The 26,884-nt window shown below is 34.9% G+C and overlaps 2 protein-coding genes, 1 long non-coding RNA gene and 1 pseudogene across 4 annotated transcripts; 1 reads left to right on the top strand and 3 right to left on the bottom strand.

Moving 5' to 3' along the window:
- Window positions 1-3,253: 3,253 nt before the first annotated feature.
- Window positions 3,254-6,172, bottom strand: LOC137748411 (uncharacterized). 2 transcript variants are annotated; one of them, XM_068488555.2, is made up of 4 exons: window positions 5,467-6,172; window positions 4,894-5,158; window positions 3,853-4,758; window positions 3,254-3,737 (listed from the first exon to the last, which is right to left on the bottom strand). In XM_068488555.2, the coding sequence occupies exons 1-4, from the start codon at window positions 5,955-5,957 to the stop codon at window positions 3,660-3,662; spliced, it is 1,740 nt and encodes a 579-aa protein (XP_068344656.2). In that variant the 5' UTR covers window positions 5,958-6,172; the 3' UTR covers window positions 3,254-3,659. The 2 variants fall into 2 exon arrangements, with proteins under 2 accessions (XP_068344656.2, XP_088543617.1); XM_088687491.1 differs by having other exon boundaries at window positions 4,894-5,002; window positions 5,467-6,135.
- A 5,367-nt stretch (window positions 6,173-11,539) lies between these two features.
- On the top strand, window positions 11,540-14,020 carry LOC148698753 (uncharacterized). Its single transcript, XR_015957700.1, has 3 exons — window positions 11,540-12,966; window positions 13,298-13,370; window positions 13,457-14,020. It is a non-coding gene; the product is annotated as an uncharacterized LOC148698753 (long non-coding RNA).
- Window positions 14,021-23,202: 9,182 nt separating this feature from the next.
- LOC148698751 (disease resistance protein Roq1-like) lies at window positions 23,203-26,461 on the bottom strand. Its single transcript, XM_088687484.1, has 3 exons — window positions 25,253-26,461; window positions 24,069-24,953; window positions 23,203-23,928 (listed from the first exon to the last, which is right to left on the bottom strand). Exons 2-3 carry the CDS (start codon window positions 24,105-24,107, stop codon window positions 23,263-23,265), a joined length of 705 nt encoding a protein of 234 aa, XP_088543610.1. The 5' UTR covers window positions 24,108-24,953; window positions 25,253-26,461; the 3' UTR covers window positions 23,203-23,262.
- LOC148698752 (TMV resistance protein N pseudogene) lies at window positions 24,392-25,740 on the bottom strand (annotated as a pseudogene).
- Window positions 26,462-26,884: the final 423 nt, after the last annotated feature.

Here is a 26,884-nt window from a genome sequence, read left to right as displayed (position 1 = left end):
TGTAACCCTCTATGCAATTAACATTAAAAAAAGTAGTTAGCTCAAATGCCCCACAACCAAATTTCAAGCGCATGTGTTCACTCAAACCCTATTCGAAGTTGCTTGTGTAAACACCTGTGTTCCTGTTTTCCTAAAAAAAAGAGAAAAAAAAGAAAAAAAGCACCTGTGTTCCTAAGCACTTTCGATATAACCACATTTCATTAAAAATCTTCTTGAAGCATCCAGCACTTTAAAATTGTTTTCCTACCCTTGAACGTTCATAAGATGCTATGAGGTGGCCGAAAATTAATGGTTGAAGTAGTTGATTCAACAAACGGAAACTACCTGTTGGAAAGCATCGGAGCCCTAAGTCTATGTAAGAGCAACTCCAGCGGCAGCTGGAGCTCGATGGACTGGCAACTTTGATGACCCAATAGCCCCAACTACCTTCTCCATCCCATGCGAGTGATTGGGTAGGGGGTCCGAGTGAGAAGCTCAGCTCGAATTGGTGGCCTGAAAGCTTGAGGCCATATGATGCATGGTTGACGTCAGCCACATTATAAAATTAATAAAAAAAAATGTAAAAAAGCAATAAAAAATTAATAAAAAATGTAAAAAATTAGTAAAAAAAAAATGTAAACAATTATTAAAAAATCCGAAAAAGTTTTAAAAATAAAAAAAAGATTTAATTTTTTTTTCTATAAATATCTTATCATTATCTTCCACCTTACACCACAATTTTATATTTTCTCAAATACTTTGGGTTGTAATTTCTTATTTAATGAAACGTGGTACAATGAAACCGATTAAAAATTATATCTGAAATTTGAAATAAAATTATTTTTTAAAATAAAAAAATACTAATATTTTATTGCACATTGCCATGACTATTCAGTTTAGGAGTGAAGATGCAAAAGACAATTACTGTTCATTAAAGACAGTTACTGTTCACCGGAGGCTATTCAATAGGAAGTTGCCCTAGAGGGCTTGATACGTTGGAGTTGCTCTAATAGTATTAACCTGATGCATGTACCTTTTTAGGGGCATTTCGATAAATTTAACATTAATGAGGACAAAATTACAGGAATTTGGGACAGGTCGTATAGTGGCGTTGGTGCAGTTTGTCTTGATGCAACCGGTAGTCATTGGTGATTTTGTGCACAGTCCCTATTGTAGCTGTAACCTTTGCTTTTTTTTTTTTGGCAATGCCTCTTTGAGTCGGCGCTGTATGTATGCAAAGAGTGTTCCATTACCGGTTTTGTTGATAATTTTGTGCCCAAAATCTTGCATGAGGTAGCTTATGAAGTTGCTGAGACAAAAGTCCTTTTAGCTTAGACTGCTGGATGTGCTCTCATGCTTGTCATACCTAAAAATCCTTCGATATAATGGCTATTAGATTGGCTAAGTTGACCTTGATTTTTTTGTTTTTGTTTTGGAGTCCTCTTTGTTTGAGGATCATTCAGACTTAATCTAAAATGCCCTATTTGAGATTTGTACTTTTTTTTTTGAGTTGACGGTAATATCTACACTAAGGAGGTGGGGGAGTGGATTAAACTTCATATTGGGCAAACCATAATAATGTGGTTCAAATTCACCTTTGGTGAGAATCGAATATAAGACTTCTCACTTACAAATGAAGAGAAATACTACTAAATTACTAGATCTTAGTGCTAAGTGGCATTTTTGTACTTTTCCTTAGAATGCTAATAAACCCGCTACAATTTCGCCACAAAATCACCTTTAAAGTCGGCCACAAATGGAATCAAATACTTTATAGGTTATACTGATTTTTTTGGTTAAATATTCTCTTTATCTTATTATTTTCACAAAGTCGTAATTAAAAAGATTAATCATTTTCCTCTAATAGTTTCTCTTCTGTTGTTAAAAGATTCAAGTTTAATGATTTTCCTCTAATATTTCATCTTCATTTGTAAGTCCTCTAATAATTCATCTTCATTTATAAGTGAGAGGTCTTAGGTTTGGTTCTCATCAAAGACAGATTTGAATCATATTATTGCTAGCCCATTATGAGGCTTAGCCACTCCTATGTCCTTAGTGTAGGTAATATTATTTGTTCAAAAAAAAAAAAAAAATTAAGTGGAAAAACCTCACAATTAAATCTCAAGTGCAAGTGTTACTCGATCCTCGTTTGAGAATGCTTGTGTAAGCACTCATGTTCCTAAGCATTTTAGCAAAAGCAATTTCGATGGAAGCACATTTTATTAAAAATCACAATATATTATACAAAAAAAAAAGTTTATTTAAATTTCTATAACAAAATATATTATGAATTGAAATAAAAATTAGGATTAAATAGAATTAATAGATTAAAATTAGGAAGAAAAGGAGAAATAAAATATCAAAATATGATTAGTATATGAGGTGATTGAATGTATGACAACATGTACGTTGAGTTAAGAGACTAAAATTATTTTAAATCTTACACAAGATTTTAGTCGAAAGTTATTTTTTTCTTTAAAGGCTAAAATGAAATTTTCTACAATATTAATTTGGAGAATTTCTAAACTGTCGGTTTAGCAAAACGTTATTATAAGGCTATTTTCAACAAAAAGGGTTAAACATAGCTTCGTTCAAAATTATAGTCATGCAAGAAATTATTTTTAATAGTATTAGGCTATACTCATATATAATTTCCAACTGAAGGGCTAAATATAGCCTCCTCTAGTTTTAATTTAAACTTGTAAGTGAGAGGTCTTTGAACCATATTACTCTGACTAGCCTACTCCCCCACTCTTTTGTGTAGATAATATAGTATGTATTAAAAAAAAGTTTGTACTTTAAATTTATTGGTTAATTTAAATAAGCTACCGTTGGATATTTTCAATCCTAATCATTAAATTCAAACCAATTATTGCAGTAGAAGAGTTTGGCCTTGAAAAAAGATTAAGAGGGAGGCTACACTTGGCCAGCCTGATGCCATTTTGGCTAAATAATGGTCTAATGAGTTCCAAATAATTGTAACTCAGTCATTCACTGAAGATATATTTTTAGACAAATTAGACCATCTTTTGACTTTTGGGCATTTAACCCTCCCCATTGAATATTGCCTAAAACAATTTTATCAGCGACCTGTAACAATGAACAATCAAAAAATTAAAGTGCACGTGACTTATCCGGTAAGAACAAAGCAAAACTAATTCTAATCTCTTTCACTAAACAGCACAATATATCCCAAAGTCATACGCAACACATTTAGGTAACGGTGTCCTCCCTAACATAATACGTACAATTTACTGCGACAATTTACCACACGTACGGAAATGCATAGATTTGATAGTAGAACATGGACAAGTCATTAAACAGAAAAGCCGTCTATGAAAATGGTTGCACCAACATATCAAGAAAATAGGAGGACAAACGCAAGGAAATAGTGCAGAGTTGTGGAAAGGAAATATAACTTGACAAATATCTCCATGCTACTCGTGATCATTTAAATCCACTGACTCGAGTCACACGAGTTGCCACGATTTTCATCTCGTCCCATGAATAAGGTACAAGCTTTTGTATTCCCTTGATGAGAATATAAAGATTATCAAAATAATTAGTTCGTGCTCCAAGAACAACAGATAGAGCCAATTCGAATAACGTGTCCCCTTGAAAGTAGAGGACTTTCAAAACGAAATTCATTTTCTGATACATGTTCAGTGGTTGTAAGATGGTCAAAGGGTATAGCTGGGCCACTTTTGAACTTCGTTGTCTGGCAGAATAACTTGCAATTCAGCGCGCTGAAGAGATTCCTGCAAATTAAATAAAGTATAGATAACTAATTACTAACAGTTGTGATCTGAATGCTATCTCAAGTATTAACAATATGAATTTTCATTTCAAGAGAAATTAAGAAGAGAGAGCAACCTCGTTCAACCAATTTTTTTTCAGCTTTGCCACTTCATCTCCACTTAGTTTAATGCAATTAGTCAACTCTAGACGCTCAAGCATCGGGGGCAATTTTGGAATTTTCTCCAATGATGTGCAATCATCCAGATATAAGTCACATAGGCTTGGTGGAAGGACTTGTGGAATTTTTCGAAGCCTCCTGCAACCACTCAATCTAAGTTTCACTAAGTTGACAAATTTGTTAATGCAATCCGGAAGACTAACAAAATTGTTTCTCGACAGATCAAGGCTTGCTAATGCGAACCAGCAACCAAGAGGCACAAGGAAATCACTTTTTGATAAATTGCATCCTCCCAAATCAAGATCAAATAGGTTGGGAAGGGCTAATGTGATAGAGTTGCAAGATGAAACTTCATCAAACTGCACCTCATGATTCCCAAATGTCACGAGTTTTGAGCACTTACCGAAATGAACTTGAATCAGATCTTGCAACCCATATATATGATGTAATGATGTACCTGTAAGGTTCTCACATTCATTGGCTTTCAATCTTTGAAGCCCAGTAAGATATGCAATTGATGAAGGCAATTCTCTTATGCCACTTTGTCGTATATCCAAATCCGTTAGAGATTCCATCTTGCCCTCTTCTATTTCTGGGAAACTCTCGAGCCTTGTGCAACCTTTTAGATAAAGCCATTCAAGAGATCTCAATCCAAGTCTTGTTACAAACCTCTTCAGCTTAGAGCACCCATTAAGATTCAAGTAAACAAGTTTATCAAGGTATCCAATAGAATCATCAACCTCAACCAAACTTTTACAATCACTTAGAACCAAGTGCTTTAGATTTGGGCTTCCAGATAAGTCGGGAATTTTTTGTAAGAATTCGCAGCCTCTGAAATTCATAGATGTAAACTCTGCCGAATTCTGTGAAACCAAAATCAAGACAAAACAATCACACGCTTTAAAAAGAACATAATGAAACACTTGAATAGTTTTTTTTTTTTGGAAATAAAAAATATGTGTAAATAAATAATGGTTCAAATAATTTAAAGTATGTACCTTAAACCCCTTCAATTGTCTCATGCCCTTGTGTGACATATCCAAACTAACTTGTTGCACGACATCATCCCAGGCATCATAACTTTTTTGAAGTACTCTTTGAATATCTCTGAAAGGTTCTCCTTTATAAGAATCGTAACTATCCAAAGTAGTTTGCAAACGATCTATACTTTTCTTACGCTGATGAGAACCTTTCACATATGTGCCATCAGGTACTCGAACTAAGATATCATTAACAATGTCATTGATAATTGTAGTTTCGTAGCTAGCAATTCAAAACAAATAACACATTTAATCAGTGAACTATCTTTTTTGCTGTATTTCAGAGATGTAAAAACAAACAGAGGGAAATATTACAAACATAGAGATATATTATACGATATTAACAAAAAGTGTACTTGAAATTTTTTCTCTGTTTCTTATCCAATATGCACTAGTACTAACTAATAAAGTCCAGTATGTGTCACTTGCTAAAGATATAAAGAGTAAAAATGAAACACAAAACTACATTGATGACATTATTGTAGGAAATTAACTACATAAATACACGGTAAGCGGAAGAAATGTACGTACTCTCCCTCCTTGACAGGAAATCCTGACAAATTTGCTACTTCTGTAAGAGCACTCTTCCACACAGGCACCTTCTCGTTGTTGTTGTCGGATTTGCTCACAAGTTCTGTAAACGCTTTACCGAAACTACTCTCTTGCTTTCGTACATGGGACGGTTCCACTTTGTAAAAAACTGGCAAAACTATTTGTTGCTTTGAATCTTTACATTGAAGAATCCTAACGAGCTCTTCCAAGCACCACGACGAAGATGCATAGGTTTGAGAGAATATGACAAGAGAAATTCTTGATTCTTCAATTGCTTTGAGGAGTGCTGGTGCTATTTCTTCTCCTCTTCTAAGTTCACGATCAATGAAGGTCTTGATTCTCTTATTAACCAAAGCATTGTATAAATGATCTGTAAAATTAGTGCGTGTATCCTCTCCTCTAAAACTCAAAAACACATCATATTTCCATATAGGAGGTAAGGAAGAAGAAGCGACCAGTTGATTGGCCATAGAAGAATTAAAGCATGGTAACCTAAAGAAAAGAGCCTCTCAAAGAATTGGAATGTGCAATATGGTATGACAATGGACTCTTGTTATATCAATCCCCATGCTTTTCTTCCTACCTACTACCTTCCAATGTGAATGTGGTCAAGTTGAAGGAGAGGAACTTTCCCCGACAACTTCATTTTTGCTTATTGAGTATTTTAATTGCTGGCCTACGGCATGCGATGCAACAACATATATATATATATATATATATATATATATATATATTACACAATGCAAGCGCCGTTGCTTCTCTGTCTTATATTACAGTTAGTCTTCACTTCACATAGGTAACACTAATAAACATAAAACCTCGCATGTGCGTCCGTAAACAAAATATATAATACAAAAATTAAGAATGAAGTTTCCCAAAGCCTGGTTGTTTGCGATCTAAAAATTAGGGCATTTTCTATAATACTTCGAAGTATGAGATGCACCAGTATTTGAGATGTTAGATTGAAACTGTCAAGATCTAGTCATACGAATCTAACAATTTAAATGTTTCATGCATTTTATACACAAGTGTATTGTAGAATTTTTGATATTTTTTTATAGACAAACGATAGTGTTACTGGGTGATCTTTTTTTACTAAATTAGAATTGTGTCCTCACCCCTTGGTCTTGTATCTTTATAGTAATCATGATGAGTTTTCTTACCTTACAATTAATACAAACCTACGAGGATTTGATCGTCAAATCATAATCGGATTCTACTTTAAGTTTACACAATCACATTCCTAATTAATAATTTTGTTCACAACACTTGCCCTTGAGCATGTACAACTTAAGAAGCAGTTGCATCAGGTTTTTCTTAATTAGGGAACGGAGTTGTGTCATCAGTTCTCGGTAGATATAATAACATGAGTCACATAGTAAATTTCTCTCATATCGTCGATGTTCTCCCAAAAAAAAAAAAAAAAAAAGTTTCATAGTAAGGGGCGCCTATCAAAAAGAAAATCTCAAAAAAACCTTGCTACGGTAATCCAATGGACTTAAGGAGAAAAAAGTGAGTTAATGCAGGATGTCGATGTTTCACCTTTTCAGGAGGATCAATAAAGCTCACAAATGTATGACTAACCCAAGTGTCTCATCAAAACATCATCAGGTTACTAAAAACCCAATGAAAAAAAATGCTCCTAACCGTAGAAAAAAAACGATACATTAAAATCATGAGAATATACTTTAGAATACTCTCCCTAAGTTCAAAAAACTCCCTTGAATTGCCATAGAAGAATTAAAGCCAGATAAGCGAAAGGAAAGAGTCACTCACAGAACTGGAATATGCAGTATTGTATGGACAATGGCTCTATATTGTTATATCAATCCTCATGCTTTTCTTCCTACCTACTATGTAATGTAGTCAAGTTAAAAGAAGATGAACTTTCGTAGCAACTTAATTTCAAAAGTGATTTTTACCAAGCATTTTCCTACTTATCATCTTTCATTATGGCAACTTCATTTCAAAATTGAATTTGCAGAATATAATTTAAGAAGATAGTCTCTCTTGCATTACATTTCAAGAATTTTCCTTATTCTAAGATAATATCCTTTCAGTCAATAATAGCTTAACCTCAATTTCCACTCGTTGACTTTTTTTAGTTGTTGGCTTACGGCATCCGATGGATAAGCATGGATGTGGACTCACCAACTTAATTGTTCATTTAATCAAATAACTACGCATCATTGCTTCTGTCTTATATTATAGTTTGTAATAAATAATAAACCATTTACCCAAAAAAACAAAAAAACTCGCATGCTCATCCCTAAGTTAATAAAAAAGAAGTTTCCCGTAAATTTGATGGTATGAGATATATTTAGAGATGGCAATATTAATCCTTTAAACCCGATAATCATGATTAATCCTTTATTAATGTCTTATTGTTCTTCAAATTCCATTTTTATTATAAGTTTGTAAAATAAGAACATTATGCCGAAATTCATAGAGAAGAAATGCACTATTTATTTTTACTTCACAGTTTATATGTTGAATTAACTCGTTAAAAATACAAAAATAAAAATTTATGCACCTATCAAACTGTGAACGACTACTCCCAATAATAACTTAATAACTTAGTATTTTCCTTAGTTCATAAAATTTAGTATTCTTTCAGCCAATAATAACTTAACTTAACCTTAATTTCCACTTGACTTTTTTAAGGGAACTTTAACGAAAAACTTCCGGTACTGTTCGTTTTAATGAAAAACCATATTTTTACACTAAAAAGTCAAGCTTGGTACTATTCACTTTACTCTTTATTTTGTACTTATCATTAAAACTAAAAATTTTCAAAATTTTTTTATTAGTTTTTTTTATTTATTTTTATTTTTAAAATTGCTGCCTTACGGCTCCGATGCAACAACATAAAATATATTAACCATATGAAAAAGTCGTTGCTTCTCCGTCGTATATTACAGTCAGCCGTTCACATGCGTCTCCGTAAACAAAATATATAATATAAAAATGAAGGATGAAGTTTCCCAAAGCCTAGTTGTTTGCGATCTAAAAATTAGGGTTTTTAACTTTTTATTATAATACTTATTTGAAAAGTTAAACTGAAACGGTCAAGATACCGCAATACAAATTTAACTATTCAAATGTTTCATGTATGGCGTAAACAAGTGTATTATAGAATTTTCGCTAATTTTTTTTTTTATAGACAAATGATAGCGTTAGTTGGTAAATTTTTTTCACTAAGGTAGAATTGTGTCCTCATTCTTTGTCCTTGTATCTTTACTTACAGTAATCATGATAAATTTTCTTGCCTTGCAATACAAACCTATGAGAATTTGATCGTCAAATCATAATCGGATTTTACTTTAAGTTTACATAATCATATTTCTAATTAATAATTATGTTCACAACACTCGCTCTTTAGTGTATACAACTTAAGAAGTAACAGTATTAGGTCTTTCATGATTAGGGGATGGTAGTTGTTGTTGTCGGTTCTCGGCAGATATAATAATTGCTAACACGAGTCTCAGAGTAGGGGCGCATATAAAAATGAATTTCTTACAAAAACCTTGCTACGATAATCCAATAGACTTAAAGAGAAAAAAGTGAGTTAATGCAGGATGTTGGTGTGAACACATATTCAGAAGGATCTTTAAAGCTCACAAAGGTATGACTAGTACATGTGTCTCATAAAAACCTCATTAGGTTACCAAAAACCTAATGGAAAAAGAGTGCTCCTAATTGTAGAAAAAAGAGTACATTAAAGTCATGAGAATGTACTTCAAGATACTCTCCTTGAGTTCGAAAAAATCCCTTGATTGGCCATAAGAGAATTAAAGCCAAATAAGCAAAAGAAAAGAGTCACTCAAAGAATTGGAATATGCAGTACGGTATGGACAATGGCTCTCTATTGTTATATCAATCCTCATGCTTTTCTTCCTACCCACTATGTGTCGTTCAACGTGAATGTGGTCAAATTGAAGGATTGAAATTTTCGTGAGAACTTCATTTTAAAAGTAATTTATAACAAGCATTTTCCTACCTAGCTATTACTTTTTAACGTGGCAACTTCATTTAAAGTAAATTTACAGAATGTGGTTCAAGAATTGTCTCTGTAGCATTACATTTCAATTATTTTCGTTATTCATAAAATGGTTCATTTCAATTATTTTTTAGTCAATGGTTTATTATTATTATTACTAACTATAATATAAGACAGAAGCAATGATGTGCTGTTATCTGATTAAAAAGACAATTAAGTTGGTGAGTCCACATCCATGCTGATCCATCGGATGCGGTAAGCCAACAATTAAAAAACTCAACTAGTAATAAGGTTAAGCTATTATTGGTTGAATGGATACCATTTTATGAAGGTTTTTTTTAGCTAAAATGGTTTCTGAGATTTGCATAACACATCACTTTAGTTTCTGAGATTTGAAATCAATAGAAGTGGCCTTTGACATCATCAATCATTTTGATCATTCCGTGCAAAATTATGTTAAATAATGATCAAAATGACAAAATCATTTTGATCATTGTGTTCTTATTTAAGTGAGATTTTTCAAGGAATGATCAAAATAATTGATGGTGGACAAACTCAAGGATTAATTCTATTGATTTCAAACTTCAAAGACAAAGTGAGGAGTTATGCAAATCTACCATTTTAACTAAAAAAAACCTTCATAAAATATTATCCTTTCAGCCAATAATAGCTTAACCTTATTTCCACTCGTTGAGTTTTTTAATTGTTGGCTTACCGCATCCGATGGATCAGCATGGATGTGGACTCACCAACTTAATCGTCTTTTTAATCAGATAACAGTACATCATTGCTTCTGTTTTATATTATAGTTAGTAATAATAATAAACCATTGACTAAAAAATAATTGAAATGATTTCTGCACATATCAAACAGTGAATGACTACTCCCAGTCGCAATTCCCATAAGAAGGATCCAGGTATTTTCCGTGGTTCATAAAATTTAGTATTCTTTCAGCCAATAATAACTTAACCTTAATTTCCACTTGTTGACTTTTTCTTGTTAACTTTTTTTAATTGCTGGCTTACGGCTCCGATGCAAAGACATAAATATATACCCATATGAAAGCGTCGTTGTTTCTGTGTTATATTACAGAGTCATCCGTTCACATGCGCGTCCGTTAGCAAAATATATAAAAATGAAGGATGAAGTTTCCCAAAACCTAGTTGTCTGAGATCTAAAAATTAGGGTTTTTATTATATAAAAGGTTGGAGTGAAACTGTCAACATACAGCCATACAAATCCAACAATTTAAATATTTTATGCATTTAATGTACAAGTGTATTGTAGAATTTTTACTGATTTTTTTTTTTTAAACCAACGATAGTGTTAGTGGGTAATTTTTTTTTTTTTTTTTCACTAAATTAGAATCGTGTCGTCACCATTTGACCTTGTATCTTTACTTATACTAATCTTGGATGAGTTTTCTTGTGATGTAGTTTATATTCAAATAAGTCTATATATGCACTTAATATTTGCTGAGTTTTCTTTACTTAGGTTTTAGTGTGTAATCAAGTTTATTGAGTTGGAATTTTGTAGGATTTTTAATGTGGAGTGGTTTCTAAATTTGTGGGGTGTGAATAAAATTACCCTATATAATTTAATGACTCAAACCTATCGAGGGATTGAAGCACAAACCTTCCATGTTCTTCTCTTATGCTGCATCATCCTTTATATTCTCTTCAAGATCTATCATCCACAAGAAGCTTTTAGCATTCAACTGTATTAGATCATCTAGTTTGGGCAACTTCACTACAATTGTCGGGGCCGGCCGGTGGTGACTCCGGCCCAGCCATCAAACTTGGAGGAACCGGACTAATCTGCTTTAAAATGCAATGGATGGGCCGGGCCGAGTTTAAGAGTTTTGAAACTTGGAACTAGACTAAACCCGGCCTGTTTGAAACAGGCTAGTTCGGAACGGGTCCACAAGTCTATTTACAATTTTTTGTTTTTGGTTAGAACATGTGAATATTTTCAATTTTCCAAGTTTTAGGTTGATTACCACCACCAAATCAAGTCAATTAAAGAAACCACATGTGGAAATTTACTAATTATTAAACACCATGCCAACGAAATCAAAGAAAGAGCACCCAAAAACCAATTTAAAGAAAGAATCTAAACAAAATCGGCAACTCGTTCAAATGAAAAGGATTGAGAGGAAATCACAGAACGCGAAAGTATTTTAAACAAAAATTGGGATACTGGTTCAAAAACAGCCATCAAAATTCGATGAACACAGACAAAAAAACCTAGAAAACCCAAAATCCCAATCCATCTCTTAAACCCAAAAAAACCCAAAATCTACAAACAAAGAAAAAAAAAATCAAAGAAAGAAGGCCACTGCTAATATACTTATAATATGATACAAACTAAAATCAGAGCTTTTTAGTGGGAGGAAAAAAAAAAAAAATGCCACAAGAAAGATCTAAAAATCCAATCAATTGCTGCACATAGCTTGATGCCTCAAGATTGCCCTTCCTGGTAAGCCGACCTTGGGATCCAACTTGTCCACGTGGAAGCATCGCGTGCCAAGGAGATTGTCGACGTGGCGCCGTTTCTGGTTTCTCCGCCGAACGCACATGCTCTTCCACCACGTACTCTCCGCTTCAAGATGGCCCAGCTTGATCCACCCGCTGTACCGTGGGATAAGACGGTATCGAGGCTTGGTTTTGGGGATAATGGTCAATATACGCCTGCTAGGTCTCTGCCTACAAGGAGACCCAAAATCCAGCAAAGCCAAAGCAAAAGAGGAAGGAGACGTGATGGTGGTCGCAACTCGCAAGTCACCAGAAAGAGGGAAACGAAGACGGAGTCGAGTCAGTGAATTGGTGGTGATGTGCAGAGGCATGAATGAATGGGAGAGAGAGACGATAGAAGAGAAGAGTGAGTCTGAAATCCAACGGTGGAGATAAATCCAATCCAATCCAATGTTAGCAACAGTTCGAATCAAGGCCCCACTGCCACAATTTCTGGAATCCGCCCTGCCCCATTTTATGTAGGGGTGGAATTTTTTCCCGATATCTTGAACCGTTCCGATTCCGTCCTGAAATTTGACCGAAAAATACTTAAACCGAATTTCTCGAAACACTTGGTAGCGAAAACCGAACCCGTTCCAAAAGTTTCGATTTAGGATTCGGCCACAAGTTTGAATGCGTTCGGTAATCCAGAACCGAACCGAATGTTATATATATTTAATTTTAATTTATAATTAGAAATTACTTGGACCGTTGAATTGGTTAAGATCTAATCCAACCGTTCATTGAGTTAGGTCATTTTGTTATCCCCCTTCCTTCAGTGTCCCAAACACTCACACTCTCACTCAATCTCCCGAACGGCTATAGTGCTCCTGCCGCTCCGCTCCTCCATCGATTCGAGTCACGACGTTCCTCCCGTCCTCCATCCACTTCAAAGGCGCTCATCCCGCCCTCCGTCCCATTCATTCAACGACGCGAATCCGACACCAATCAAGTCCCAAACTCCAGGTAAGGGTTTTTGAATTTCTGAAATCTATGTCTATTGATGCGAGAGTGAGAGGTTAATTAATGGAACGTAATCATCCTTTTCTTTTCTTTTCTTTTCTTTTTTTTTGCTTGAATCGTGTTTTCTCTCTATTTTGGGATTTGATTTCGAATTAGGGTGGGTGCAGTGCAGGACTTGCATGCCTTTGGAAGGGTAGGTGCACGAATTTATAGGTTCATTCAGATTAAGAATAGGGTGGGTGGGTGCACGAATTTGTAGAATAAAATTATAGGGGATGGGGAAATAGGACATGCACGAATTACAGGGTTTCAGATTAGGGTGGGTGCTGTGCAGGACTGCAGGCCTTTGGCACTTGGGAGGTGGGTCATCGGTGCACGAAATTGTAAGGAATGGTGGAAGTTTATGGGTATGTGCAGGATCTGTTTGTGTTTGATTATATTTATGTTTATGTTTATGTGAATGAATCAGTGAAACTGTGATCTGTCTGTGCAGGATTTTTTTGGCTTCAAGGCCCAAGCCTGAAGTGTCCCAAAAATCCCGAGACGATTTCGGGAATCCCAAATCGCGGGAAGTGAATAGTTTCAGTTTGGTTTCGGGATATAAAATCCCATTTCGAAATATTTTGGTTTGGGATTCGGGTTGGGGGGTTTTGGTTCAGGATCCTGACCCAAACCAGCCCTAATTTTATGTACATAAATTTTGGACCCGTCCCGATCTGCAGGTCTAGGACCCATTTGCCCAGCCTTAATGGATAAAGAAGGGAGGAAGGGTTGGGTGGGAGCGAAGGGTGAGGTAGGAAAGGCCTATATTTTTTACTCTTTTTGTAATTTTTTTTAAATTTATTAATTTTTACTTTATTTAATATCCACGTGGGCCCATATTGACACGTGGTAAAGAGTCTAATAGTAATTGTACAATTAGAATAAGTCAATCCAGGGCTATTTGTAATTAGTTGTAAATGTTAGGGTCAATTATGACAATTGAATTGTATCTATATATACTGAAATGTGTGTATTGTTCAATAGGTCAACGAAATGAGAAGAAGCGTTTTTCACACCTCTGAGTTTTCATACAAGCTAAGATTCAATATGGTATCAGAGCTATTTATTTACATCAACCTTAAGGGATGTATTTTTCACACTGCTGAGTTTTCTTACAAGCTAAGATTCAATATGGTATCAAAGCTGAAATGTGTGGCATCCAGTCATTGTCTACCTGTGTACCATGTTACCAGTTAACAACTGAGTTAACATCAACCTTAAGTGATGTATGAAAGTGTCCCAATTTACGACTTCAGGTACCACTCTAGGATGAAGAACACTTGATGTATTAAATGTTGAAAACCAAGAAACTTCATGTAGTAAAATGAGATTAACCCAAAAAGATAAATAATTTTTGGTATAGAGTAAGAGTTCTAATCATATATGGCCAAATTTTTGCCCCCAATTTCATAAAATGCCAATTTTTATAGGAAAGTGTTATTGGCACTTCAAAAATCTCATTATACATTCCTCACAAGTGTATTTTTCTTTTCTAATATAGAAAGTTTGGAGTGTAGAATAAGTTTTTTGGAGTGCTAATAACAATTCTCTTTTTATAAAAGATTTAATACATAACCAAACGAGAATTTATCAATAATAGCCAAAATTTAACACTCAATTTCATATATGTCATTTTTTTTATAAATTCTTTCAAATATAACATAAAAACCACTTAAATAGATGTAAATACCTTTATAATTAAAACCAAATAAACATAAGAGACAACACCCTATTAGATCAGAATTAAGAAAAAAATGAGAGGCACATTTTGTGATGTCAAACCAACTGTAAATTTGGAAACAAAAAAAAAGTAAATTGAGAAACTCCATGTCCCCAAGAAGAGAAGAAAAGAAAGACTTAAAAGAGGAGTACAAGAAACAACGCGAGCAAAAATGTCAGGACCGTAGTAGTACTATCGACAAAAATTTTGATGCCAATGAAAATTCAGAGTCCAAAGCTGAGATGGAACAGAAGAGTAAAGGGTCTAGGCTTGGAAGAGTTTGAGTTGCGGCGGACAAAACTAGACCATAGGGAGGTGGTACAGGACACAAGGATGTTCGGGGCTTCCATCTTTCCATTTCAAAACATTGACTTCCTAGCTCCCCAAATTATTGCCCAACTCAACATCAAAAGAGGTCGAACTTTGGGGATGATCTGTAAAATACGAACACGGATATGGCGATACGATACGGCAAAAAATCTCTACAAAGTAGGATATGATACATGATAGATACGGCAATTAAATTTACATAATAATAAAAAAAGATAAAAATATAATTTAGAACATATTTTGATAACACAAGATCATTCAAATTCAAGTTCGTTTGATTTATTGGAGAAGAAAAGTTGGAAATCTAATTCCCCTGGTATATATAAAAGAAGGATGACATTTGTATTTATAGTTTCAATAAGAGGTTGCTCTTCATAGTTCATATTCATTGATTTCAAATAAAGCTTTGTCTCTTATTACTTTTTTATTTGCAAGTGTAAAAGTATTCTAAAAGCATGATACTTGTATCCCAAATGTGGGATACGTGTATCCGTCCTGTCAAAATATATCCATTAACCATGATATGAATCCAAAAAGCATCCGAGAGTATCCAACAAATATCATTTACGAAAAGTATCGAATACAAGATATGCAACCAAAGTAAAGTATCCGGCCATCATATGGGATGATAGTTTCTCAAACAAAGATGTAGATGAGATCTATTCAATTGTTTTGGTTTCTATGTGTAAATGAGTTTTGGATTTTGAAGACATTTAGGTCTATTCATGTGAATTTTCTGTTATATTTGAAATTTTTTATAAAAAGTGACATTTATGAAAATGAGTGTTAAATTTTGGCTATTATTGATAAATTCTCTTACCAAACCACTCATGAAGAGACCCAAATACCCTCAAAATTATAAATTTAAACCCTTTCTAGTTCGTATCTTTAATTTTTTTCCTTTTTTATTTCTTTCTCTGGTGCCTATGCGTAGCTTTTTCTCTTAATGAATGAGCAGCAAGTATGCAAAATTTCATAGGCTTACGATGAATTTGGATTCACCGCAAAGAAAATTGTTCATAGACTTCATAGTCTGTTGAGGGGTCATGGCTGTTAAAGATCTTATGACAATACATCTGTTATCACAGCAAATAGGAATTAAATTTAAAAGAGACCATGTTTCATCTTTACAAGATTTTCATACAGTTCAAAGTGGCGAACACTAGCAGCCTGGCCAAATTCTATGCTTGACATCTTCGTTTCTTACATTTCTATGGACATAAACCTTGGGCTCTTTAGCGAGGATGAAGTAGTAGTAACCATCTCATTATTGTATGTTTTTTTTAGTACAAATATATATTTTACATTAAGAAGAAAGAGAAATCCGACTTAACTACAAAATGAACAATCTAGTTTTTTAATCTTCTTTGGTACATATTTTATTAATTTGTCGTTATGCACGTTTTTAATGGATCTATAGTCAACTCTTCCAAAAACAAAAAAAACAAAAAACAAAATGGATCTATAGTCAACCCGTATCAAATAAAATAAATAAAATAAAATTTTTGGTATGGAGTAAACAGTTCAAAAACATGTCCATGTGATGGGCGGTGGATCAAATGTTTATTTTTATCTACAAAATCAATTGTGGGCCCAAATTTAAATTATAAACATGAGAAAATGAGCCCCAATCGGAACAGGTCCAATTACTCTCCTCTTCGCAAGTGTTCTTTAATATGGTGGTAAAAATATGTTGAATTATTACATGATGGTGTGAGTCAGAATTTCGTTGATGATTAATTTAACATTTAATCTAATAAAAATCTATAATTTGAACAAAAAAAAAAAAAAAATTTACTTCGCTCTTCCGTCTACTCCCCAACGAGTTTCGACCGTCCGATTTGTCGACCCATATTCCATGGTCAAAGAGCGGGAGAAAATGAATGACATAAGTTTCTCTGGTCAATCTAAATTTCATTGTTAACGTATTGTAGCTGGTAAACTTTATTGCTCACACGTGGATCAGGTATGTTAAAGATAATATTTCAAAAGTGGATTTTCCATGAATTCTCTGCCACCTCATATTTTTTGCTCAATTTCAAAAACATAAGATATCAGGAAGTTCATAAAAAGTCTCATTTGAAAAAATTCTTCTTAGCATTTCTCGTTTGGAAGGAGATCCTTTTGAGCTACACTAGGAGACTCGTAATTAACCAGCCTCCTTACATAAGGATTCGAATGCAATTATAGACGTGGTTCCTAAAAAAAACAAAAAAAAAGAAAAAAAAAAAAAAAAAAAAAAAAAAGAAGAAAAAGCTCTTTCTAGACTCAAGTGGTTTTTAAGAAAAGGAGAAAGCGGAACAGAAACCTCAAAAACATGAGTAAAGGTTTTAAACTTTTTTAAATACAAGCATTGCTTAAAATTTCTTCGATATGCTCAATATTTTTATGAAAATATAAAAGATATGCATTCCCTAATTAAGACTTCATTATTTGAAACCATTTGGAATAATTTAAAAAAAAGAATCTAGAAAATATATGAAAAGTTCTTACTAGTAATAACCTTCATAAATATTCAGCTCAGATAATGATCGTGTTCTTACTGGTAAGAAGCTGTGTGAATATTCAGCTCAGATATTGAACGTGTTCTTATTGGTAAGAACACGTGCAAATAAAAGATGCATGTCATTACTTGTCTTGACACGCTACCCTCAAATCATGGCACATCAAAACATAATTGTTGGCATGCATTTTGCTGACGTTTTGCGCGCTTAGCAAGGCTTGTCATGGCTTGTCTTGACATGGTAACCCTCATATCTTGGCACCCTAGGACATTGATGTTGGCCACAAGATGACAAGCATCGCGAATTATCAGCATAATGCATGTCATGACACACCATGCATTCTCTCTATAAACCCTAATGCTCCACTTGGTTTCTCGAAAAATGTAGGAAATTAAACCTAAGAATTTGGAGAGGAGAGAACGAGAGGCTTATGTACGTGATTGGCGAGTGACAGAGCTAGTTTACCGAAGAGAATTCAGAGGAGAATTTTGAAAGCCAACGACATCGTTAAGGTAAAGCTGAGGAAGGTGAACCACCATGCAATTTTGTTTTTTCCTTTCTAGGTAATGTCTGCCAACATCGATGTTTTGGCGTGCTACGATGAGAGGGTTAGCGTGTCAAAGTGTTAGAAAAATGCATTTCATGACTTGTCTTGACACGGTAACCCTTGCATCGTGGCACACCTGAACATCGTTGTTAGCCATGACATGACAAGTGTTGTGAATTGTTGGCATAATGCATGTCATGCCACACCATGCATTATGTCAATAATTCACAAGGCTTGTTATGGCGTGTCACGATGCAAGGGTTAGCGTGTCAAGAAGAGTCATTACATGCTGTGCATTTTTCTAACACTTTGCCTACTATTTTGGAATAATTTAAAAAAAAAAGATCTAGAAAATATATGAAGCGTTCTTACCGGTAATAACCTTTGTAAACATTCAGCTCAGATAATGAATGTGTATATCATGCTGAAACTTGTTGGCTTTTGACTCCATCCAAAATTACTTGCAATTAATTTTCAACCAAGTGAGTCCATTTCCTCTACCAAAGTTAGCCTTATTATTGCCTTTCAGAAATTATCTGTGTAGGATGTTCGTTCTTTTGTCTTCATTTTAATTCACTTGAATATATATGATCATTTCTTCACACTTACAGGGATGACAGAATCAAATTATTTGGCAAAGATAACACCCAAGCTCTACTTGAGTCTGTCAATGCAGTTCCAAGCAAGTTTTTACAGGTTTTGTACCAGTATTACGTGTTACTTTCTTCGATTTCCAACAGTTTTGTTTTAGTTTCCATGTTAATGTAATGAAATTTAGCAATTGTTCGTCTTGAAAAGTATAGCAGACGGTTCTTTCGTACGATGATTTGATAGTCTGATATAAATGGTGATGTTTGTGTTCAGTTTATGGAGAACCAAGGCATACTTATAAATGTAAATACCAAGAACCACACTGAGGCAAGTTTCAGCACTACGCTTTCCTCTGATATAATTTTCGTTGTTCGATGAATGAATGATCAAGTTTTGCAATGTTGTGATCACAATATTGCAAAACAATTTTCTTTATTATTTTAGACTAGTGTATGTTTCGATTGTAATTATTTTAGAGTAGGTTTATGTCCCAAACCTAAGCACTGCATTTTAATAATTATTTTGCAATGTTGTGCTTAGTTTTGGGACATAAACCTACTCTAAAATAATTACAATTGGAACATACACTAGTCTAAGTGTGACATCCCATATCGTCCAGGAGAGTGATTCTTATATGTATATTCTCATCCCTACCTAGCACGAGGCCTTTTGGGAGCTCATTGGCTTCGGGTTCCGTCGGAACTTCGAAGTTAAGCGAGTAGCGCGCGAGAGCACTCCCATGATGGGTGACCCACTGGGAAGTTCTCGTGTGAGTTCCCAGAAACAAAACCGTGAGGGTGTGGTAGGGGCCCAAAGCGGACAATATCGTGCTACGGTGGAGTCGAGCCCGGGATGTGGTGGGGACTCGGACCGAGATGTGACACTAAGACATTACAACCTTAGGCATTTTAGGAGGAATTGCCAATTTTACACCAACAAAAGCCTCTATCGATCATAGTAGTTGTTGAGATACATTGGTGTAAGCTTCTGAAAAAATGTTGGCAAGAATCGACAAGTACCCACCAGGTGCTCGACAAAATTGTCCGATGAAGTTGTTTTTATTTTTTATTTTTTATTTTGTCGCAACTTCTTCATTATTTGAAACCGTTCGGGATAATTTAAAAAAAAAATCTAGGAAATATATAAAGCATTCTTAACAGTATTAACCTTCGTAAATATTCAGCTCAGATAATGCACATGTTTTTACTGGAGAAGTTGTGTAAATATTCATCTTAGATATTGAACGTGTTAGAACACATGCAAATAAAAGATGCATGTCATTACTTGTCTTGACACCATACTCTCGCATCACGACACGCCAAAACATCGTTGTTCACATGCGATGACATATCATGGCATGCATTTTGTTGACCTTTGGGGCACTTGACATGGCTTGTCAAGGCTTGTCTTGACATGGTAAACTCGCATCGTGGCACGCCAAAACATCGTTGTTGGTCACGACATGACAAGCGTAGTGAGTTGTCGGCAGAATGTATGTCATGACACACCATGAATTCTCTCTATAAACCCTAATTCTCAACTTAGTTTCTCAGAAAATTTAGGAAATTGAAACTAAGAATTTAGAGATGAGTGAAAGAGAGGCTTACGTACGTGATCGGCGAGTGGTAGAGCCGGTTTATCGGAGAGAATTCGTGTTGTCCACACGTGTTCCATATCACCCAATTCGTATTGTCCACATGTTTGGCTTAAAAATTCGCCACACACGAGGAGGCGTGTGAGAATGTGAAGGTAAAAGAGCGACACATTGGTATCAAAGCGAGTTGAGAAAGAGGATGAGAACAATGGCGGCTCCCATGCAAATTAAAAATAGAGGTCTTCTTCAAGAGTTGGTCGTTCAAAAACGAGTACCTGAACATTGTAGACTGTAATTTCACTCATGCTTCCTCACAGAAGAAGAAGAAGAATAAGATAATGAGGAAATTGAGAAAATAAGGTGGTGAGCTCAGCTCAGAGTAACTGGGGGATGAGAGAGAAAATGAGGAGAGAGAGCATGAATCAGATGATGAGAATGCTCCAGTCATGCCTTCGTCAGCCATCCGGGTGATGGCCAACACGCCTCAATTTTGGTGCCTACTAAAATCCAGATCAGGGTGTGTCACAGTACACCACATTCCAATCTCTTTTTATTGTTGCAAAGTTACTTATTACGTTTAATAAATGAATAAATGGTTGGATTATAAGAATTGCATTTTACGGATAGAGAAATACTAGAGTTACATATGGGTGATGGAAAAGAAGAAAATGTGAAGAAAAAATTATATTATTACCAATAATTTTATTTTTGATATTTTATTAATTGTGAAATTATACACACACACACACACACACACACTTAAAAAATTTGATAGCCCTAGGCAGGCGCCTATTCAGCTATCCTTAGGGCCAGCCTTGCCATCTATTATACAAGGTTCTTTGTGTGTGTCTCTTAGAAAAAAAAATTAGTTATTTTATAACCCTCTATGCAATTAACATTAAAAAAAGTTGTTAGCTCAAATTCCCCACAGCCAAATTTCAAGCGCAAGTGTTCACTCAAACCCCATTCGAAGTTGCTTGTGTAAACACATGTGTTCCTAAGCACTTTCGATAGAACCACATTTCATTAAAAATCTTCTTGAAGCATCCAGCACCTTAAAATTATGCCACAATTTCACCACAAAATCACCTTTAAAGTCGGCCACAAATGGAACCAAATACTTCATAGGATATACCAATTTTTTTGGTTAAATATTTTCTTCATCTTATTATTTGCACAAAGTCATAATTAAAAAGATTAATGATTTTCCTCTAATAGTTTCTCTTCTGTTGGCTAAGAAAATATTTAAGCGGAAAAACCTCACAATTAAATCTCAAGCGCAAGTGTTACTCCATCCTCATTTGAGAATGCTTGCATAAGTACTCATGTTCCTAAGCATTTTAGCAGAAGCACTTTCGATAGAAGCATATTTTATCAAAAATCACAATATATTATACAAAAAAATAATAATTTATCTAAATTTCTATAACAAAATATATTATGAAGTGAAATAAAAATTAGGATTAAATATAATTAATACATTAAAATTAGGAAAAAAAGGAGAAATAAAATATCTTAATACATGAGGTGATTAAATGTATGATAACATGTACGTTGAGTTAAGGGACTGAAATTATTTTAAATCTTACACAAGATTTTAGACTTTTAGTTGAAAATTGATTTCTTTTAAAGACTAAAATAAAGTTTTCTACAATATTAATTTGGAGTATTTCTAAATAGTTTGTACAGCTAAATGTTATTATAAGATCATCTCTAATAGAAAAGGCAAAAATAGTCTCATTCAAAATTATAGCCATGCAAGAAATAATTTTTAAATAAACAATATTAGACCATACTCATATACCATCGCCAACTGAAGCGGCTAATGTCACATCCCGGCCCGGGCGTGACCATTTCCCGGACCCGACTCCACCGTAGCACGATATTGTCCGCTTTGGCCCCCAACCATGCCCTCACGGTTTTGTTTTTGAGAACTCACACGAGAACTTCCCGATAGGTCACCAATCCTGGAAATGCTCTCGTGTGCTACTCGCTTAACTTCAGAGTTCCGATGGAACCCGAAGCCAATGAGCTCCCAAAAGGCCTCATGCTAGGTAGGGATGAGAATATACATATAAAGATCACTCCCCTGGGCGATGTGGGATGTCACAATCCACCCCCTTAGGGGCCCGACATCCTCGTTGGTACATCACGACCAGGGTTAGGCTCTGATACCAAATTGTCACATCCCGGCCCGAGGGGGACCACTTCCTGGGCCCGACTCCATTGTAGCACAATATTGTCCGCTTTGGGCCCCAACCACGTCCTCACGGTTTTGTTTTTGGGAACTCACACAAGAACTTCCCGATGGATCACCCATCTTGGGAATGCTCTCGTACGCTACTCGCTTAACTTCGGAGTTCTGATGGAACCCGAAGCTAGTGAGCTCCCGAAAGGCCTCGTGCTAGGTAAGGATGAGAATATACATATAATGACCACTCCCCTGGGCAATGTGGGATGTCACAGCTAAACATAGCCCCCTTAACAATTTATTATTTTTAATTTAAACTTGTAAATGAGAGGTTTTAGCCTTTAGGTTCAATTCTCCCCAAAGGCGAATTCGAACCATATTTTTATGACTAGCCTACTGTGAGACTTAGTTCACTCCCCCACTCCTTAGTGCAGACAATATCATATGTATTAAAAAAAATTTATACTTTAAATTTATTGATTAATTTAATTAAACTACCGTTGGATATTTTCAAACCTAACCATTAAATTTAAATCAATTATTGGATTTGGCTTTTGGACCTTTAGCCATCTCCATTGGATATGGCCTAAGAAAATTTAATTAGGGACCAATAACAATGAACAATAAATAAATAAAAAATTTGTTTATGGGTGTATTCTAGATTTATTGTTATTTTTATAAAATATGAGTACATTTATATAAGGGACATTTTACATATAAAAGTTTGGTATATTTATATTAAAATGTGGGTACATTTGACATAAAATAATTTGGTACATTTTATAGAAAAAAAAATGGGCATATTTTATATAAATTAAAGGGAATTTTAACGAAAAATCCGCGATACTGTTCACTTTCTGATAAATTGCATCCTCCCAAATCAAGATCAAATAGGTTGGGAAGGGCTAATGTGATAGAGTTGCAAGATGAAACTTCATCAAACTTCACCATATGATTCCCAAATGTCACGAGTTTTGGGCACTTACCGAAATGAACTTGAATCAGATCTTGCAACCCATATAGATGATGTAATGATGTACCTGTAAGGTTCTCACATTCATTTGCTTTCAATCTTTGAAGCCCACTAAGATATGCAATTGATGAAGGCAATTCTCTTATGCCACTTTGTCGTATATCCAAATCCGTTAGAGATTCCATCTTGCCCTCTTCTATTTCTGGGAAACTCTCGAGCCTTGTGCAACCTTTTAGATAAAGCCATTCAAGGGATCTCAATCCAAGTCTTGTTGCAAACCTCTTAAGCTTAGAGCACCCATTAAGATTCAAGTAAACAAGTTTATCAAGAAATCCAACAGAATCATCAACCTCAACCAAACTTTTACACTCACTTAGAACCAAGTGCTTTAGATTTGGGCTTCCAGATAAGTCGGGGATTTTTTCTAAGAATTCGCAACCTTTGAAATTCATAGATGTAAACTTTGCTAAATTCTGTAAAACCAAAATCAAAACAAAATAAATTACGTGCTTTAAAAGAATATAATAAAACACTTGAGTTTTTTTTTTTTTTTTTTTTTTGATCTAAAATATGTGTAAATATATAATGGTTCAAAATAATTTAAAGTATGTACCTTAAATTCCTTCAATTGTCGGATGTCGCTGTATGACATATCACAACTAACTTGTTGCACAACATCATCCCAGTAATCACAACTTTTTTGAAGTACTGTTTGAATATCATAGTAAGGCTCTCCTTTGCAAGAATAGCAAATATCCAATATAACTTGCCAACGATCTATACTTTTCTTACGCAGATGAGAACCTATACGATTAAGAGCTGAAGGAAGGCCTTGAGCATAGGCTACTACACGTTGTGCGAGTTTGAAATAATTGTCTGGAGGTTCATTTCTTCCAAAGGCATTCAAACTTAAAAGCTCCAGAGCTTCGTCGTCATTTAACTTTCGGACCTTGTAGATGAACTTAACTCCATAAGATTCAGCAATCCTCTATCTTTTGTGGTTATGATCACTCTACTACCCTCACCAATCCATTCGACTTCAGCCAAGCTGTTTAACTGCTCCAATTCATCCACATCATCAAGAATTAAGAGAATCTTCTTTTGCCTCAACAAATTCTCTATAAGGCTCTTTCCTCCATGAGTATTGACAACCTTCGACTTTGAACCACGATTAATCTCACTTGGAAGAGTGTTTTGTAGTTGGATTAGGCCTCCGTGTTGCATTGATGTTTCTCGAACATCTGACAGGAAACAACTACCTTCAAACTTATGAGCAATTGCATTATAAACAGCTTTTGCAATTGTTGTCTTGCCTATTCCAGATGTCCCCCAAATCCCGACCACACAACCACCATTTCCATCGACCCCTAAAAGCTCTTTCACCTCTTGTACGCAAGATTGTAATCCAACAGGGTGTTTGGCCACATTCAAATTCGTGCCATCAAGTACTCGGACTGAGATCTCTTTGACAATGTTGTTGATTATTGTAGCTTCATAGCTAGCGGTTCAAAACAAAAAGCACATTTAATCAGTGAACCCTTTTTTTTTTTTTTTTTTTGCTATATTTCAGAGATGTAAAAACAAATAGAGAGATACAAATATTACACGATATTAACAAAAAGTGAACTTGAAATTTTTTCCCTGTTTCTATCCAAAATGCACTAGTAATTACTAAAGTCAAGTATGTGTTGCTTGCTAAAGATCTAAAGAGTAAAATTGAAATACAAAACTAAATTGATGTCATTATTTAGGAAATTAACTATATGAATATACGGTAAGGGGAAGAAATGTACGTACTCTTCCTCCTTGACCGGATGTCCTGACAAATTTGCTACTTCTCTAAGAGCTCTCCTCCACATGAGCACCTTCTTCTTGTTGTCCTTGAATTTGCCCTGAAGTTTTGCAAACCCGACACCGAAACTACTCGTTTGATTTCGTACATGGGACGGATCCACCTTGTAAAAAACTGGCAAAACTATTTGTTTCTTTGATTCTCTACATTGAAGGATCTTGATGAGCTCGTCCAAGCACCACCTTGAAGATGCATAGTTTTTAGAGAATATGACAAGAGAAATTCTTTACTCTTCAAATGCCTGGAGGAGCGCTAGTGACATTTCTTCTCCTCGTGTAAGTTGGCAATCAATGAAGGCGTTGATTCCCTTATCGACCAAAGCTTTGTATAAATGATCTGTGATATTGGTGCTTGTATCCTCTCCTCTAAAACTCAAAAACACATCATATCTCCATGAAGGAGGCAAGGAAGAACAGGCAAGTTGATCGGCCATAGGAGAATTAAAGCCAGGTAAACTAAAGAAAACGAGCCTCTCAAAGAATTGCAATGTGCAGTATGGTATGGACATTGGGCTCTCTCTTGTTATATCAGTCCTCATGCTTTTCTTGGCAACTTCATTTTCAATTATTGAATATATATATATATATATATATATATATATATATATATATATATATATATAACACAATGAAAGCATCGTTGCTTCTCTGCCTTATATTAGAGTTAGTCTTCCGTTCACATTGGTAAAACTAATATAAAAAAACCTCGCATGCGCCTCCGTAAACAAAATATATAATATAAAAATGAAGAATGAAGTTTCCCAGAGCCTAGTTGTTTGCAATCTAAATTAGGGTTTTTTCTATGATACTTCAATGTATGAGATGTGACTGTATTTGAAAGGTCAGACTGAAATTGTCAAGATCCATTTTTTCTAGCAAGTCATGCATCAAAATCTAAATCAGCTGCAGCAGCATCAACCAAAAGTACTTTTGAGAAAAGCATTGAATAAGTAGAAATGTGAAATCAAAAGTTAAGAGTGACTGGAAGTTGAACAGCTTACCGGAGGTCCAGTTACCAGCAAGCACTTTCCGGGAAGGCCATCTCTCGCTTCTCCCCCTCCTCCCTCTTCCGCTGTCGTTCGTTTTCACCCCCGCTCGATCAGCCAACATGACTAACAGGAACGACAAGTCGCTGTGCAACAGAGGGTACGCTGTAGATAATTTGATATCGTCACTGCTTTGGGCTAGGTATGTTTGGAGAATAAAGCCCGACCAGCCCATATGAGCCCAAAAAATTTAACCTCCTGAGCGGTAATTTTTTTTTTTTTTTTTTTTTTTTTTTTTTTTGAACAATTGATATTGTGTATGCTAGGGAGGAGGAGGTGAGTTTAGCCTCACAATGGACTAACAATAATGTGGTTCAAATTCGTCTTTGACTGGAATCAAACCTAAAACCTCTCACTTACAATAATATGATTCAGATACCGATATTTTAAACACTAACTAAAAGTCACTCAAAAGTCGGAGTACTCAAGCTTCGTTTTGTTTGTTGGTCCTCAGTGTTTATGTTGTTGCTTCTGTGGCAAGGAACAGTTGATGATAATATTAAATTAAAAATGAGATATATCCATTTGATTC

The sequence above is a fragment of the Pyrus communis genome, chromosome 2 (genome assembly GCF_041283825.1).
Source record: "Pyrus communis isolate YQ-2024b chromosome 2, ASM4128382v1, whole genome shotgun sequence".
Classification (NCBI taxonomy): Eukaryota; Viridiplantae; Streptophyta; class Magnoliopsida; order Rosales; family Rosaceae; genus Pyrus; species Pyrus communis.
This window is presented reverse-complemented; position numbering and strand designations above follow the sequence as displayed.